General features: G+C 56.2%; 1 protein-coding gene and 1 pseudogene across 2 annotated transcripts; one reads left to right on the plus strand and one right to left on the minus strand.

Annotated features, from left to right (window-relative positions):
• Nucleotides 1-516: 516 nt before the first annotated feature.
• On the minus strand, nt 517-11,575 carry HOOK2 (hook microtubule tethering protein 2). Of its 2 annotated transcripts, none has more exons than XM_054563557.1 (22): nt 11,429-11,575; nt 10,815-10,900; nt 10,673-10,745; nt 9,729-9,779; nt 9,507-9,639; nt 9,356-9,423; nt 8,937-8,999; nt 8,540-8,620; nt 8,283-8,443; nt 8,055-8,195; nt 6,879-7,080; nt 6,436-6,546; nt 6,251-6,338; nt 5,823-5,892; nt 5,056-5,193; nt 4,863-4,953; nt 4,631-4,665; nt 2,323-2,405; nt 2,139-2,239; nt 1,812-1,922; nt 1,662-1,733; nt 517-1,582 (listed from the first exon to the last, which is right to left on the minus strand). In XM_054563557.1, exons 1-22 carry the CDS (start codon nt 11,471-11,473, stop codon nt 1,433-1,435), a joined length of 2,154 nt encoding a protein of 717 aa, XP_054419532.1. In that variant the 5' UTR covers nt 11,474-11,575; the 3' UTR covers nt 517-1,432. The 2 variants fall into 2 exon arrangements, with proteins under 2 accessions (XP_054419532.1, XP_054419531.1); XM_054563556.1 differs by having other exon boundaries at nt 2,139-2,242.
• LOC129062541 (60S ribosomal protein L27-like) lies at nt 2,710-3,301 on the plus strand (annotated as a pseudogene).
• Nucleotides 11,576-17,177: the final 5,602 nt, after the last annotated feature.

Here is a 17,177-nt window from a genome sequence, read left to right on the forward strand (position 1 = left end):
GGGCCCCCTCCATGTCCAGAGCCCCCACTGTCATGCGCCCACCCAGCTAAGACTAGTAACCTCTGCCCTCGTCTCCCAGCTCTGGTCCTAACACCCTACGCTGAGTTCCGCCCACAGCAGCCAAAGGGAGCCCATGAACGCCAGAATCAGGTAACATCCCTCCTTTCCCTAGAACCCTCCATGACCCCCACTTCCCTTCGAATAAAAACTAAAGTCTCTCACGCAGCTCCGAAGGCCTGAACAATCTCCCCGTCCTCACTCCTTCCCGGCCCCTCCCCGACTCCACACTGTCCTTCTAACTCGCCATGCAAGGTCTCATCTCAGGGCGTTTACATGTGACGTTGCCTCTGGCTGCATTGCTCTTCCCCAGATGCCTATATGGTCCCTTCTTCCCCTCCTTCAGGTCTCTATTTAAATTATGTCACTTCCTTGGTAAGGTCTTCTCTTTGCTGGCTTTTAATTAAAAATCGCCACCTTCGGGAGCATTTGGGATCTTGCTCTCCAGCATGTTATCAAGTTGGCTCAAATACTTTAAAAAAATATTTTATTTATTTATCTTTAGAGAGAGGGGAAGGGAGGAAGAGAGGGGAGAAACAGCAATGTGCAAGAGAAACATGGGTCAGATGCCTCTCGCACGCCCCCAGCTGGGGGCTTGGCCCGCACCCCAGGTATGTGCCCTGACCGGGAATTAAACCAGTGACCTTTCCGTTTGCAGGAAGACGCCCAATCCACTGAGCCACACCAGTCAGGGCTGGCTCAAATAAATTTTAATCAAAATGACAAAAATGAAAAAATCGCTACCTCCCAAATCCACCTCCTGCATCCCTATCACTTCTGTTTGCTTTATTTTTCTCTATAGCACTTCTCACATCAAACTTTTACCTATTTCCTTTAGTGTCTGTCTCCCTTCATTGGAAATAACAGCTTCATAAGGGAGGGATTTTTGTCTGAAGCTTCTTTAAAACCCATCACACATGCACAATTACACAAACGCAAATATGATTGTCACCTCTCGCTGGGTACTATCAGTCACTCACACTTTAGTAAGACCACAAGCCAGGCCTTTCTTAAAAGCAGTGGTTTGAGTCCCTGGCCCATCTTCTTCCCCTCACTAGAGTCCAGCCAGAGCAGATCGGAAGTTTTTATTATTTTTCTTTTCAAATATAAAATCACTCTTTCTACCCTGGCAGCTCATTAACCTCAGGGAGAATATTAAGGATAAGAATCACATTGCTAAAAAGAACAGGCCCGTACCTGCCTCCCACCATGTCCTGTACTCTTGACTCATCTGGGAGAGGAAAAGGCACAGGTCATGACCTCAAGGCTCTCAAGCAGCTGACCCAGGCGTGATGCTGGGCCCCAGGGGAGTTGGGGGACTTCAGGGTGGATCAGGCCCTGACTGGCTGGGCAGGAGGTAGGATCCTGAGGTCCATCAGTGCTTGTCAGTGGAGCGCACGTTCAGGGATGCTAAGCGTCCCAAGGGCCCACGGCGAGCGTTAGTGGCCAGGCGCTGCTGGGCCAGGAAAGACTGAGCGTGGGCAGGTGCCCGCTCTTCCCCTGCTCGCTGCTGCAAGGCCATGCCCTGGAGGGAGGGGTGTGGTTGGCACTGGACGAGCCCAGAGGATGCCCCAACACCCCAGCCCTGGAGGCGGTACACTCACCATGTTATACCAGGCACTGATGAGCAGCTTTTCTTCCTGCTCCCGCTGACTTCGATTCTTCTCAAAGTCCATCTGCCAAGGAGGAAACAGTCAAGGGCCTGGATATGCCTGGATAGGCTGGGGGCAGTGAGAAGGGATGAGGGCACCCACCTCCAGGTGCCGGATTCGGACTTCCCGCTCCCGGAGCTGGGTCCTCAAGGTATGGAGTTCTGGAAGTGCCCCCCTGGGTGGCCGCTGCTTTGGTTCCAGGGTCTGTATGACCTAGGGGTTGAGGAAGACACAGCCTCGCCCTCGGCCTCATAGTCTGTTTGATGCATTGGGGTGTGTTAAGTGTGACAACTCATGGCCGTGGTGGAGAGGTCTGTGCCATGATGGGGTACGACCGGCGTGGAGATAGGGGGCAGAGATGTGCAAACGGGTGGGAGGTGTGACCCAATGAGGCAGCGGCCTGGGCAGAAGGTCACTCAGCATCCTCACCGTGCGTGCCTTGTCCACATAGCGACGGTACCGCTCCTCCATGGCCCGCAGGTCTGCATCCTTCTTCTGCAGGCTGTCCTGAAGCTCCTCGATACGCCGGGCTGCTGCAGGTACAAGGTGGCCTCTCAGCTTCACGCCAAGCTCAGGTCTCCCCCCACCCATCTCACTGCCAAGCCCTGCTCACTGCTGCTGTCGGCAGGCGGCTCAAGCTCCTCAATGTACTCGCGCTTCCGCTGCAGCTCCAGATCCGCCTCATGCAGCTTCTGCCTGGGGGCAGGGAACAAGCAGCAGCGGTGGTTACCAAGGCATTCCCAGCCGCCTAGAAGTGTCTCTGCACAGCCAGAGACCTCTCTGCCTGCCTCACAAGCACAGGGGTTGCATGCCCTGGCCCCTCTGCTCCCTCCATCACCAAAGCCACAACCCTCCACCCCCTCGTCAGGCTGTCCCTGGACCAGCCCCCCATCTATCCACTCCTGTTTCATAGGTCACACGCTGATCCAGCCACCACTACCCCTTGCTGGCCTCTTCTATTCTCAACCCCTCAGTACTATTTTCTGCACAGCAGCCAGAGATGGTTCTAGAATGCAAATTTCTTATAACAAAAGAAAATGCAAGCTACAAGTTGTACCTGGGTTTAGTGCCCTTTGCCATCAGTGGCAAAACACAAAAGATTGGTAACTCCCTCTAGGCGACACTATTATTGTGCGTTAAACAGGAAACACAGTATAACATCTAGCCCAGTGGCTGCTGTCCACACGGGCAAGTTTGTGAAACCCGGAAAGGTGGTGTTGGTCCTGGCAGGACGCTACTCCGGGCACGAAGCGGTCACCGTGCAGAACACTGACCATGACACATCAGATCGCCCCTCCAGTCATGCTCTGGTGGCTGGAATTGACCACTATCCCCGCAAAGTGACAGCTGCCGTGGGCAAGAAGAAAATTGCCAAGAGGCCTAAGATCAAGTCTTTTGTGAAGTTTATAACTACAGTCATCTTATGCCCACACGGTACTCTGTGGATATCCCCTTGGACAAAACTCATCAACAAGGACATCTTCAGAGACCCTCCTCTGAAACACAAGGCCTGACGGGAGCCCAAGGTCAAGTTCGAAGAGAGGGACAAGACCAGCAAGAATAAATGGTTCTTCCAGAAGCTGTGGTTTTAGATCATTTTTGTTTCAATCATTAAAAGTCAAAAAAAAAAAATCTAATAGCTATGTCTACTAAGATCACAAAGGCATGTGTCTTCTGAGCCACCAATTACATTTTGGTGATATATTTGCACACAAGTGAAAAAATGCATATGCAAGGTTTTACATTTTGTTGCTTTGTTTGAAATTGCAAATACCTAGAAAGAATGAGTTAAATACATTATATTCACAGAAAAATGCTAGCCATTCTGGGCAATAATTCTACAGGAGAATTAAGCCCTAATGCTTCCAGGTATCCAGCCTCTATAAGGAAGTAACTTTTTCTGTGCTCTGGGTGCTACATTCCATCACTGGCCAAAACTGAGAAAACCACCACCCAAATCATTTTCAGTAAGGCCCTAACTGACACAGGCTGCTATATTTATACAAAATAATGACTATTCATTTGTAGAGATTTCTTAAGTAGGAAAAGCAAGTGCAGGCTAGTACATATTATACTACCTTTTGCGTAAATAAGGAATCAATATAAAAATCTACGTTCATGTTTCTTTGTATTTGATTTTAAAACTCTGGAAGGAAAAAAGCTTTGTAAAGTAAATGACTGTCTAACTACTATGCTGTACACCTGAAACAAATACAAAATAATATTAAATGTAAACTGTAATTGAAAAGAAAAAAAAACAAATACTCCTCTGGAGGGATTTCCATAATAAACTAATAGGAATAGAAATAGAGTGGAGGAGGGTGGAAACTGAGTCAATTGGGAGGTTCCAGGAGGTATACATTTTGGTTTTTAAGCTATAAATGCGATCACTATTTAAAATTGTTTCTTTTTTTTAAAGACTTATTTACTTATTTACACTTTAGAGAGAAGAGGAAAGAAGGGAAAAAGAGGGAAAGAAACATCAACATGTGAGAGAAACATCAATCAGTTGCCTCTCACTTGCTTCTCACAGGTCGCCAACTGGGACCTGGCCCACAGCCCAGGCATGTGCCCTGACTGGGAATTGAACCAGCGACCTTCCGGCGCACATGCCAGCACTCAGTCCACTGACACACCAGCTGGAGCCAAAATAGTTTCTTTTTTAACAGTGTAAAAAGAAAGAGGCAACTATCACTTTCAGCAAGGCGAGATTACCTGGCTGAAATTCCCTCTGTGGCTCCCCCATAACAGTATCTACTGCTTCCGTTGGCCTTTAAGATTCCATCAGATCTAAATCTTCAGATCTAGCGTTTCCACAAATGACTCTCCACCCCCCGCACCTTTGCCCAGCCTCCCCCACTACCAAGGAACGTGTCGTCCCCCCCCCCCCCCCCCCCCCCGCCCACTCCCCCGGGACTCACAGGTGTTCCTGTAGCTTCCTCTTCAGCAGCGCGGACTGCGGGAAAGACCAGGCATGGGGTGAGTGGGTGTCCAGAGGTCCCAACCCTTTCCCGGGGTGAGGGTAAGAGTGTCACCCTGGGGCCCTGATACTTACAATGGACTGCATAGAGCATCAGACAGCAAGTAAGGAGAGAAAAGAGGGTTACTGGGGGTCAGGAGGCAGGGCCAGGCAGGAAGGAGGTGGGCACTCACGTCCTCCTCGGTCTTGCCCCCCTGCTCCTGCAGTGCCTTCTGTAGGTCCTCCACCTGGGCCCGCAGCTCTAACAGCTGCTGCTGGTTCAGCCTGCGGGGGTGGACGGCCGCTCAGTGCCTGCGCCCGCCCTCGGCCCTCGGCCCTCGGCCTGCCGGGCGCCTGCACCCAGCTCCCCTCCACTTCTGTGCGCACCGGTGCTGTGTCTCCAGCCCGTGGCGCGCGCGGTTGGCCTCCTCCAGGTGGCGCTGCAGCTCCTCCTGCCGCTCCCGGTCGGCCGCCTCTTGCTGGCACAGGCGCTTGTTCTCCAGCTGCAGCCGCAGGAGCGTCTCCCTGCGGACCCCGGGGGAGTTGAGCGGGGCTGGGGTCCAGTCACCCCGCAGGACCGCGCAGGGGGCTAGGAAGGGGCAGAGCCCTAGGGAAGAGCCCAGGCAGACCCTGGGGTAGGACTGGAGTCCTGGGGACCGGGCCTAGGCCTGGTGAGTGGAGCTCTGGTAACCCAAGTAGGAGGGGCTCTGAGCTGGGACTAGGGGTGGAGCCAGGCAAGGGCAAGGATACAGGACGCAGGAATGGAAAGAGCTGGGGTGGGAGAGCCCGCCTGGGCAGGGCACGGAGTACTGAATCTAGCAGGAGCTACACAGAGGACCGGGCTGTGCCCTGGGGGTCAGAGCTCGATTTGGGCAGGGGTGGGGCGTAGCACTTTTGCATGGCTAGTGGAGCCAGATGGATTGGACCTAATTTGTGCCCTGAGGATGGATCCTGGAGAAGCAAGCCACCAATAGGGCTACAGTCCTGGACAGGTAAGAGCAGAATTGGGAGTGGGTGGACCTAGGAGCCCCACTAGGACTTGGGAACTCAGCCAAGCTGGCCGGGCTGTGACAGGTGCCTGCACCGCGGGCAGGGCTGAGGGTGGGCTCTGGCAGGCCGGGGTGGGGCCCAAGTTCTGAGTGACTCCAGGGTACCTGAGCTCCGCAGGCAGCATCTCTGCTGCTAAGTTTTCCACAGCCGGTGAGGTGGGATCCAGTGAAGGGTCTGGAGAATATGAGATAAGAAAAGTTTTCAGGTAGCTGCATGGCCCTGGCTCCCATCCCTAGGGTCCTTTTGCCAAGAACCATGTTTGAGGGCTCAGGCGCAGCCAAAAGCCTGGCTTGACACAACCTCCCTCCCACCCCCCGCCTGATAAGCAGTCAAGATGCTTGGCCCACCCTGAGCTCAGGAGGACTTCCTGCCTTCTGTTGGCCCTTAGCACCTTTCCCCTGTAGTGTTCCTCCAGCAGGGCCTAGCTCTGTTCCCCACTAAACAAGCCTGAGACACTGCCTTTTCTGCCTGCCCTAACAGCACCCCCCAGCCACACACACCTCCAGGACCCTGGGATGGGCCCCAAACTCACCAGCCTGGGTGGGCCCCCGGGGCTGCAGCTGGGCGCAGCGCAGCTCCTCATTGGCCTCCCGCAGTGAGTCCCGCTCGGCCATCAGCCGCTGGAGGGAAGGGGTTTGAGACACCACTTGAGGCCCACTTGAGTGGGCCACCCCATGATGAGCATGGCGGGCTTGGGTGGCGGGACCTCGGCCTCACCTCTTTCTCCTTTGTCACCGACTCATACTTTTCTTCCAGATTGCGGCACTCAAATAGCCATTTCTCAGCTTTCATGGCCTCCTCCTGCCACTGACCCTGCAGTTCCTGAACCTGAACAGCAGGGAGGTGTGAGGATGGTGGAGTGGGATGGAGGGGCAGGGACTGAGTTCAAGTTAAAGAGGCAGGGCCGGAGGACCCAGCCTCAAAAAATTAGGGGGCGGAGCTTAAGAGAAGGAGTGGGGCCTAAAACCTAGAGAGAATCTGGTCTGCCTATAGGGTGTGACTTTATACACATAAACAAGAGAGCGCACTCATCTCTGAGGGGCTCAGCACCATGCTGAAGGATTCCAAAGTGAATGGAGCAAGCCATGGGGGCCCCTCCACTCCTGCTCACATACAGGTACAGGCTCCCAGGCTCCCTGGCACCCCAGCCCCTGCCGCACCTGCCTCCGTTGGGCCTCCAGCTGGGCCCGCAGAGAGCCAGCCCTGCGCAGTTCCTCCTCTAGCTGCCGTGTGCGCTCTGCGTGGCCAGCGTTGCGCTCCTCCAGCTGCCGCACCTGCCGCCGCAGCTCTCTGAGCTCCCCGAGGCGGCGCTGGCAGCTGCTCAGTGTGGCCTCCAGCTGCCCAGCACGCTCAGAGGACTGCCTGGGGGAGGGGGCAAGTGGGGAGAGATAGCTGTGGCCTGAAATCAGGGTTACACTTGAACGTGAAGCCCTCAGGGCAGAAGGGATCATATCAGCCTGGGGGCATTTGTGTTTGAGATAGTGGGTCTTTAAGGTTAGGTGTCAGCCTGCATCGGGTGCTTTTGCAGGTCATTTAGGAGCATAAAGGGAGCCTAAGTGTCAGTGCTAGCCAGTATCTTAATCAGGCGGTAGAACTGTGGGGACAGAGTATGTCTGTAGGATTACAGGCAGAATGATGGTGGCCCAGAGGGATTGAGCAGCCCCCAAGGACGCTTTGGTGTTATGAGGACTGTGGGGTCAGCGTGGGCACTGTGGTGCAGGGGCAATGGCGGGGAACATGGGGGAGCTTTGGGGCTAGAGCACTATGGGGTCCTTGAATTTTAACATTACAGAGGTGCCATGGGGTCACCCGGGAGCCCATTGAGGTTACAGAAGGCACAGTGAGGTCAAGGGGGTGAGTGCTATGGGGGCCCACCAAGCACCTTGTGGTTGTCCGGGTACTGTGGAGTCATAAGAAGGTACGATCGTATCATGTAGGGGTTACAAGAGATGACGAGGTTATTGCACCATTGGGTCCTGGAGAACATCATGGGATCCTGAGACGTGATAAGATCCAGAATGGTGCAGTGGGGTCTGTGGAAAACTGTGGCGGGGGCCCTTGGCTTGCTGGGGTTACAGGGATGCAATGAGGTCTGGGTGAGACAATGTGGAGTAACAAGAGGATGCTGGGGAGGTCCTGGGGGATGCCATGGATCCAGGGGGCCAGAGGACATAGAAGAGTCCAGGATAGCGCAATGGGATTCAGGATGGCACGGTGGAGTCCAGAGGGCATTATGGGGATCTACTGGGCATTTCAGGATTACAGAGGCACTGTGGCATCAGAGGGGCACTCTGGCAATGCGGTATGTGGTGGAGACCCAGGGACCCGCCACTCACCGCAGCTCATCCATCTCGTCCTTCAGGGTCTGCGCCTCCTGGGCCAGGCTAGTCAGCGCCTGATTCCGCTGCTGCAGCTCCGCGACCTCCCGCTCCAGCTCCATGCATCGCAGATGATCATCCTCCCTGCCATTCTCCAGCCTGGGGACGTGTGAGGGTGGGCACATGAGGAGACCGCACCCACCCCAATGCCCTGGCCTGTCTGGCCCCAGCCCCAGCAGCCCACACCTGTAGTTCTCTTCCTGCAGCTGCTCCAGCTGGGACTGTAGCAGCAGCAGCTTCTTGGCAGTGAGGCCCGTGGCGACCTCGCCCTCTGGCTGGCCCACCCGCTGCCGCAGCACTGCATTCTCCTGCGCCAGGCTCTGCTTCTCCTCTGACAGGAGCACCAGCTGTGGGCGGGAGGTACAGTGAGCTAGAGTGGGGAGGGGGGCTTTGCAGGTAACCCTGCCCGGGAAGCACCAGTGGTCCCCCCACCTCAGCCCCACCTGCCGCTCCAGGTCCAGACAGCGCTGCCGCAGCTCATCCCCCTCATCAGCCTCCTCACTCAGGAAGTAGTACCTGCGGGACTGAAGAGAGGAGTGGGGGGTGGGGAGGGGCAGGGAACTCAGGAATCCAGGGGAGGAGACTGGGTGAAGGGGGCTGAGATCTATGAGGCAGAGAGGGGGAGTCCAAGAAACCCTCGGGATCTTAGAAGAGAAGGCTGAGACCCCAGGGTACTGGAGGAAGGTGATTCAGGAACCCTGGGTAACCAGCAAGGGAAGAGGCTAGGACCCTGAGGGATGAGGGTGGTTTTCAGAATTAAAGATAAGCCCCTCCTGCTGTTATGCAGCCCCAAGAATCAGTCATGGGATCGGGACCCTGACCGGGTCCCCCAACCCTTACCTGGCTGTCAAAGTTCCCATATGTCTCCAGTGACAAGGTATCAGGGGTGTCTTTGGTCATGAGCTGGAGGGAAATGGGGTGGCACTGAGATGAGCTGGGCCCTCTGGGGACAGCCTTCAAGGGCTCCATGATCCAGCCTGAGAACCTCTCCATCCCCCTGTCCCCAAAGCCATTTTTCCCCTATAACTCCAGCCTGAATGTTGCCCCTCCTCCCCACCCGACATGCATCCAGCACACAGACTGGTCCTTTGATTGTCACAGAGCTAGGCTGTGACTTAGAGCTGGGAGGAGCTGGCAGACATGAGACAGGGAATCTGGCCAGCTGAGCTCCAGGCAGAACCCAGACCTTACCAGGGCAGAGCCTGTGCCCAATTCCCTCTGCCCTGCAGCTCCTTGCCACATTGGGCACCGCCGCCTACCTCCTGGATGGCTTTCATCACCACATGCTGAACTGATTCCTCCAGCGTCATAATTCTCTGGATGTGCTCTGGGGATCAAGGTTAGGGAGACTGAGACCTGGGGGGGAGGATTTCCTCAGGTCTCCCCCTAAGAACCCTATAACCCCCATACCCTGCTTTTTCTCGCAACTGATGGCACAGCCCAGCACCAGCTGAAGAAGCTTGCCGAGCTCTCCGGGGTCTGAGAACTGGCCAATGAGGCTCACATCTGGGAGGTGCTGCTCCAAAATGGGATGTCCTAGGACCTGAGAAGCCGTGAGTGGGTGGGTGTCAGGGGCTCACAGACACTACTCCCCTCAATACAACCCCCCTAAATCCCTTTACAGTTACTCACATCCTGGGAGTACTCCACCAGGCTCTGTAAGATTATCTTCAGATTGCCAACCTGAGAAGAAACAAGGAACTGTGTCCAGGGTCCTGGAGCCCCTAGAAGGGGCCAGGCAGCCCTCATCCTGAATCTGTCTACCCCATTCTTTCACTTCCACCTCCCCTGTCAATTCCTGGTCATCTTATCCTCTTTGGCTCTATTCTCTGTCTGAATGTCCCCTCTCCTAGGCCTGATCTGTCTGGCTGCTTGCCCTTTTTATCCACCTGCTCATCTTGTTCACATGTTCCCAGAATCGAATCACTTCTCACCACCTGCCCCACCACTGTTTGGCTCTAGACATCTCTCCCCTGGATTAATGCACCACCTTCCTATCTCAGCTTCCACTCTTCATTCCTCTCCAAGCAGTCAGGGGAACCTTTTCTATGCCCAAGCCAGGTTGTGCCTTTCCCCTGCTAAAACCCTTTCCTGACTTTGCACAGCACTTAAAATAGAATCCACCTCCCCGTCCCAGCTTGCCAGGCCCCTGATGACCTCACATACCATTCCTTTGCTTTCTGTTCTGACTCAATCACAACAAGCTTATCCCCAACTCAGGGCCTTTGCATTTGCTGTTTCCTAGCGTGGAATACCGTTCCGTCAAATCTTACATCAAGAACTCTGTCCACCAACCCCCAGTTGTTCTCACTCATGGCCTGCTTTATTGTCTTAAAACAACTTACTGCCATTGGAAGTCAGCATTTATGTTTGTGCATGCAGGTTTTTGTTACCCCTTGCTGCTTGCCCAGGCCTGCTCAATAGATGAATGAAAGAATAAATAGTTGTCTGATCACCAGACATCTGTCCCTCTCCCTAAACAGGTCTGTCTGTCCATCACCCAGGAAATATGTCTAGCTGACCCTTCCCTGATCATCTCTTCACCAGTCTGTCCCCCGGTCGAGTCCACCTGTCACCTTTGTTCTCCAGTTGGGACCTGGGTCCTCTGAGATGCGCTGGAGCCAGGCCTCGTTGAACCAGGAAGGGTCTCTGGGGGTGAGAAGGTGGGATGAGCCTCTGGGGGACTTTTATGGGACCCTCCCGCTCAACTCCACTCACATCTGGTTCAGCACATAGGCTATGGCCAGGCCACTGCCCAGGTCCTGGGGGCTGGTACAGGGGGACGGGACCTGGAACGTCTGCAACTGTGAGGAAGAGGAAAGAGCAACAAGCAGCGTCAGGGCCTGGGATCACCGAATCACTGCCCTTTTGCAGACTTTTCCGTTTAGCAGGAACTTCACACGATTGAATGTGAACGGTTGGACAGGAGCTGGCCTGTTGCTCCAGCAAGTCCTTGGGGGAGTGACCTCTGCCCACCTGGGATCAGAGGGGGCGTGTCCTCACTTCACCTGTGTCCTACAAACATCCTGCGACCAGCCCAGGGCGGAACCAAATCACTTGGTCCCCACAGGCGATGAGTCACGAGGCCAGCTCACCTGTGCCATTTGCTCCACGTGACCAGCCACGAAGGGGCGGGACCTCACCTGTTCGGTCCACGCAGACCTTCTACGTGACAGGGGCGGGTGCATAGGCCAGAGTCCAACGGCTCAGCAGGCCGACGACCCCTCTTCCTCCTCCCAGCCCCAGGATGGAAAGGTGAACCGAGCCCAGGCCGAGGCTCCCAGGAGAGAAGAACGGGCGCACACCTGTCCCTGGCCCCGCCCCCGACCTACCCAGGTGAACAGAGACCCGCATAGCTCGGCCTTGTCCACGCTCATGGCTCCCGATCAGATTCGACCCCGGCCGCGGAGCCTCGCCACCGCAGCCGCCTCCAGATCCGCCACCAGCGAGCGCCCGCAACCTCGACCTCCCGCTCGGCCTAGAGTGCCGCCCCATCCCGCCCCCTGGACGCAGGCCCCGCCCCGGACACGTGATCTCCTCCAGGCGCCCGCTCTGGCCTCCAGTGCTGCCATCTTGGATCCGGGCAGCGCGTTCCGGCGCCCGCCCTGCCGCCAGGGGTCAGCCTTGGCCACCCTTGCCCTTCCCGCCTCCCCCGACTCTTTTGGGGGCGTAGCAGAGACCTCAGGATCATTCCTCATCTTCTGACCCGGAACTACCCCACTCTGTCATACACGCTGAAAGAAATTCTGCTGTCTAATCCCCTTAAAATCGGAGACTTCATCTGCGCGGGGGAGGGCAATGTCATTACCCGTCCTTTGGATTTGCAGGGGGCATCCTAATGGGGTCTGTCTTCCTGGTGGAGGTGACTTGAGAGTCTTGCCCTTGGGTAGATAAGGTGGCAAGGATGAGATCTTAGGTCGAGGGCTGGATTATTCAGCCAGACATTTGTCCTGGGTGATGGACAGACACATCTGCCCAGCCTGGATCGGTCCTCCACTAGAGCTTTCCCGCGCCTTTCCCCCCTGAAACCCTGAGCAGGAGTCCTCCGGACTCAGAACACGGACCAGGCCGCCCTGGTCCCCAGGGCCCACCAGGGGGCGCTCAGACCGCAGGCACGCAGTCTACCGGAGGGGCTCAAAGGAAAGTGATAACAAGAGCAGTTAATAAAATCGCAGTCACCATTTACTGAGTGCCTACAGTACACAACCCCTGCGCTTCACGATTCATATAGGCAGCTGTCCTGACCAGTATGGCTCGGTTGGGCGTCGACACGCAAAGCAAAAAGTCGCGGGTTGGATTCGCGGTCCTAGGAATCCTACATGACTAGCTTGCGGGTTCAATCCTCCCTGTCCGGGCGCCTACGAGAGGCAACTCATCGATGTTTCTCTCTCACAATGTTTCTCTCCGTCTCTTTCTCCCCTCCTTCCCCTCTCTCTAAAAATAAATAAATCTTTAAAATAATAAATAAATAAATAAATAAATAAATAAATAAATTGGCGGCTGAAATCTCCCCAGGACTCTGGGTGACAAATGGTGTTTTGATTCCCGGTTCACACGCAAGGATACAGAGGTCCTATGTGGACCCAGCTTTATTTAAGAGGGGTAAGGAAGGCCTGGACCCGCGCTCTTTGACGCCTAAACTCCTTGACAGTCCCTCCCCCGAGGGGCGGGCGACGTAATGAGCAGTAATTAAAGGTTATTAGCTGTACCCGGAGGGAAGGGCGGGCTGCGCATTGGGGGTGGGTCTAGGTCTGAGGGGAGGGGCTCTGATCTCTCCAAACCAGAGTCTGGCTTCGCCGACCCTGCCCCGGAGCGGGTTAGGCAGGATGGCCACAGTACCCACGCCGCTTCGCACGTATACAGTCACTGTACCACGAGACACGCGGTTACAGCCCACTCGGATGTGCAGACGCACGCACGCACGCACGCACATACGCAGGGGCCTCGGAGGCTCGCCTACATTCCCACATCCCCTTCCCAGGTGGTTTTCAGCCTCCAGCCCCTGGGAGCGGGCTGGGAGGGGAAGTAGTGGGGAAGGGGACGAGGGCCGGCAGGCTGTGCTGGCTTCCGGACTAGGCTGCCTTCCGGCTGGCGTGGGAACCAATGCCGCTGGTTCCAGCATCCCGCACTCACCGCTGGAGAGGGTGCTGCCAATAGGGGGAAATGGGGCCGTCCTGGTCCCGGGTAGAAGTGAAAGGTGAGCCAGGAACTAGGGCTGTTCCTGAACAAGGAAGAGGAGAGGGGCTGGGAGTATTTGTGTGAGGACTTGGTTGCCCAATATTTGGAGACTTGCTGGAATCATCAAGAATTTGCATGGGGTCCCCAATGTTCGCAAAACCGCAGAGATTTTGATGTTTAGGAGGAATCTGGGATTCAAATATTTGGAGCATGGACTTAAATTTTTCTAATGATGGTATGATAGTATGGGCGTTCTAGGGATCAAGTGACCCAAATCCACATATTTAAGGAAAGGTCCTCGTGCCATCAGTTTTGGGAGAGGAGCACCAAACCCTCAATTTAGGGCGGTAGGGATCTCATGTTTAGGTTGTAAGGGAGCTCCTATGTTGGCAAAGAAGAGCGGTAATCACCATTATGGGATGCAGGGAGTCACACTGTTGGGTGATCCAGGTACTGTCAATGAAAGAGGTCAAAATCCCTCATTTTGGGGCAGGGACTATGTTTGGGGGAAGGATACAACTCCCCATTTTTGGTGGAGGAAGCCCCAAAAGTTTTGGGGATGGTCTGAAAGCTCCCTTTTGTAGGGACAGAGTGTGTAGCTCTGGGCCTGCAGCCCCCAGCTGATTTGAGGACCCCACCCCCTCCTGCCTGTTTCCAGGAACAGCTGGGCCCAGCCTGGGAAGTACACTGCTGGGAAGCGGGTGACTCAACCCCTCCCTGCGGCCACAGCTGGACGCCCCCCCACCCCCGCACCCTCTGGCCTTCACATCTGGGCAGAAACCCAGTCATGGGGGCTGGGGTGGGGACCCTGGGCTCAAGCAATCAGAGGGTGGCAACCCTCCCCCAGGGCTGACCACAGCCAAAGCGTGGACACTCTGCCACATACCACGGTGGGTCCTGACAGGCCCTGTACACTCCAGACACTGACGTCCCTCTAGGAATTCCCATCTTGTCCCCCCGCCCCTTGCGTCTGTGTCTGAGTCCATGTGAAGTGTGCTCACATTGATGTACATGTGAGACGGTGGGTCTGTGATTGCATGCCCATAGGTGTGTGTGTGTCTGCATCTACCTGTGCCTTGGGCCCCTGGGAATTTATGCAACACGCTACCTCCGTGTGATGTGGTGGTTTGTGGGGTGGAGGGGTGTCAAGGACCAGGGCACATGCTCTCTACATGAGACCTTGCTTTGTGTCTATAAACCTGAAGTCCTTTGTGTGAGAACTCTGTGACAATCACTACCTCAGCGTGGCTTTAGGTTGTGTTTCTGTGTGACTGTGTCCTACCTTCTATCCATCATAAATCTCTGTGATAGTGTGACCCTCTCATGTCCTTGGTTTGTCCATGTCCCCACAAAAATATGGATGTCCCTGTCTGCGGCCTTTGGGTTTGTCTCTGTGCCCCTCCTTTATTTCGTGTGCCCTCTTTGTGATGACCGGATGACAGAATGATCATCCTGTGTCTTGATGTCAGAGACTTTGTGTCCTACTTTGTCTTGACGGTGATGGTGTGGCTTTATCAGAGTGCCTGCGTATGCCATATGTGTATAAAGATGGCCCTATCTGTGTCCCCGCCACAAACGGTGGGTGAAAGGTGTGCCTGTGTCACTATCTGGATCTCCATGTGTCTATGTGACCCTATTAGCATTTGCTACAGGACTGGCTAAACTAGTGGTTTGTGTCAACGTGTAGCAGGTGTATCCTGTGTCCGTGTAACACCGTGAGACTTTGGACAGTTTGTGACCTTGTGAGGGAGAGCATTAAAGTCACATGGGACAGAGCACTCAGTGGAGGCAGCGACCTGGACCTGTACGCGGGTGTGGCGGGGAGGGGGGGGGTAGGGGGGATGCCCGGCGCCCCTGCATCCTGCCGCCCTCTACTGGGAGGGCGCCCTCCCCGCACTGCGGGGGCGCGTGCGTCGTGCGTGACGTGAGACACGACGAGGATCGCTGCGTGCGTGGAGCCCGACGCGGTCGTGCGTGCAAGCGGGGAACAGGGATGGGCCAGCTGCGCGTGCGCGCGCGCTACCGGGGTGACAGTTGGGGGGCGCGCGGGGCAGGGGACTTGGGGAGCGGGTGAAACCCAGGAGGGGCCTGCCGTTAACCCCTTCCTGCCCGACATGAAACTTGTGGCCCCTCGAAGGAGCGCGCGGGGGCTTCCCCAGGGCCTGGGGGCCGTCCCTGCCGAGGGGAGGAACCCCAGTCGAACTGAGAGACGCCCCCCTTCAGTTACCATGGGAACTGGAGCTTCCCGCGCGGCAGGCGCGTGTCCCCTCCCCTCCTGCTCTTCCTCCAGCTCCGCCGTCTGCAGATCACGCGCTTCCCGCTCCCGGTCTCCGGGGAAGGGGGCTGGGGTCAGTGAGGCCTGGGCATGCGTGACTCAGGCCAGCCTGGTGGTCCACTGACCGCAGCGGACCTTGCTACCCCTTTTCCGCCCCCGTGACTCACCCCTCTCGGCTTTCCCCTGTGTGACTCAGGCCCCTGGGGAGGGGGCCTGCAGACTCTGAGACCCCCTCAAGGCAGGGAGGGGGAGGGGAAAGGGGGGCGGCCTAGAACCAAATTCTAGGGACCTCGTGCTCTGGGGGAAGGGTCCCCCTCCAGCGGGGGTCAGTGTCGTCCTTTACCTGGGTCTAGAAGTGTACCCCCCCGCGTCCCCCATCTCCCGCCCCGGCTATGAATTGGCTGTCCCCGGCCAGGCCTCCGGGAACCCAGCCCCCAGCCCTCCCCCCCACAGCCCACAGGAAGTTTTGGCAGAGCCTGTCGTGGCGATGAAACGGTTAAAGCCGTTTTCTTATTCATTTCATCCACGGGCCCCTTTTGACTCAGAGCAAGCTGGGTGCCCCCTTGAGCCAAGCCTCCTGGGGGCCTCGTTCATACTCCACCCCACATGTACCATTTTTAGAGAGAGAAGGTGAGGCGGGTGGTGAGCTGGCTGGGAGTCTTAGGTAGCATACCAGAGAGCTGGGTTCAGATTCTGCCTCTGCTCTCGTTGCTGTCTGGGTCTCAGTTACCCCACCTAAAAATTGGGGGATAATTATGTTCAGCTCATTGTGCCGTTATGCAGATTAGGTGCACAATGGATGAGACTTTCTGCCTCCAGAGCTCAGGACACAGGAGAAGGGGGAGGGGTTCTTAGCCCAAAGAAAGACGTGGGCTCCTCCTGCCTCTCAAGCCTGAGTGTCAGGGTGTCTAGCAGGAGCAAGTCCTTGCCAGGCAGGCCTGGCCCCACCCAGGCACTCTGAGGCCTTGGGGTTCATCCTGTCCACCCCTGCCCTGGGCAGGCACCCAGGAAGTGAGAGGCGGGACAGGAATGAGGCGGAACCTGTTGGGCTTGTCACCTCCCCACCCCTCACCCTCATTCTGGGGCCCTGACAGGGCCCCCACACTGCAGCCCCACCCCCTGCTGCCCTGGACTCCTGGGTCCTGACCTGAGGGTGGCCCCAGGGAGGGGATGTTGGCGGAGACAGCGTCTAGGGAACATCCTGTGGACTGCTGGCTGGACAGACCAGACGGGAGGGTCAGCCCCTCCCCGGGCAGGGCAGAAGTCGGCTAGGGGCAGAGTAAACATGGCCCAGGGTGGCCAGACTTAGGGGGGTGGCAAGGAGTGTACACATACACAGTCACCCTGAGAGAGCCAGTCCAGACACACAAACCCCTGTCACCCCGGCCACAGAGACACTGCCAACCTGGGACACACTGACAAGGTCAGACACACATCTGGGCAAGATGACCCAGTGTGGGCTGTCTCACACAGACAGAGTGGCAGGGCAGACTCAGGAGCAAGACTGAAATGCTGTCCGACACACACAGCCATCAACAGGCCGGACACATGCAGACAGGGTGTGTGTGATGAGAATAAATCACTTGGCCTGCAGGCCGGATGGACGCAATGTCACACACAAGCACAGA

This window comes from Pteronotus mesoamericanus, unplaced genomic scaffold (genome assembly GCF_021234165.1).
Source record: "Pteronotus mesoamericanus isolate MK-2021 breed Mesoamerican mustached bat unplaced genomic scaffold, CSHL_Meso_final scaffold_827, whole genome shotgun sequence".
NCBI lineage: Eukaryota > Metazoa > Chordata > Mammalia > Chiroptera > Mormoopidae > Pteronotus > Pteronotus mesoamericanus.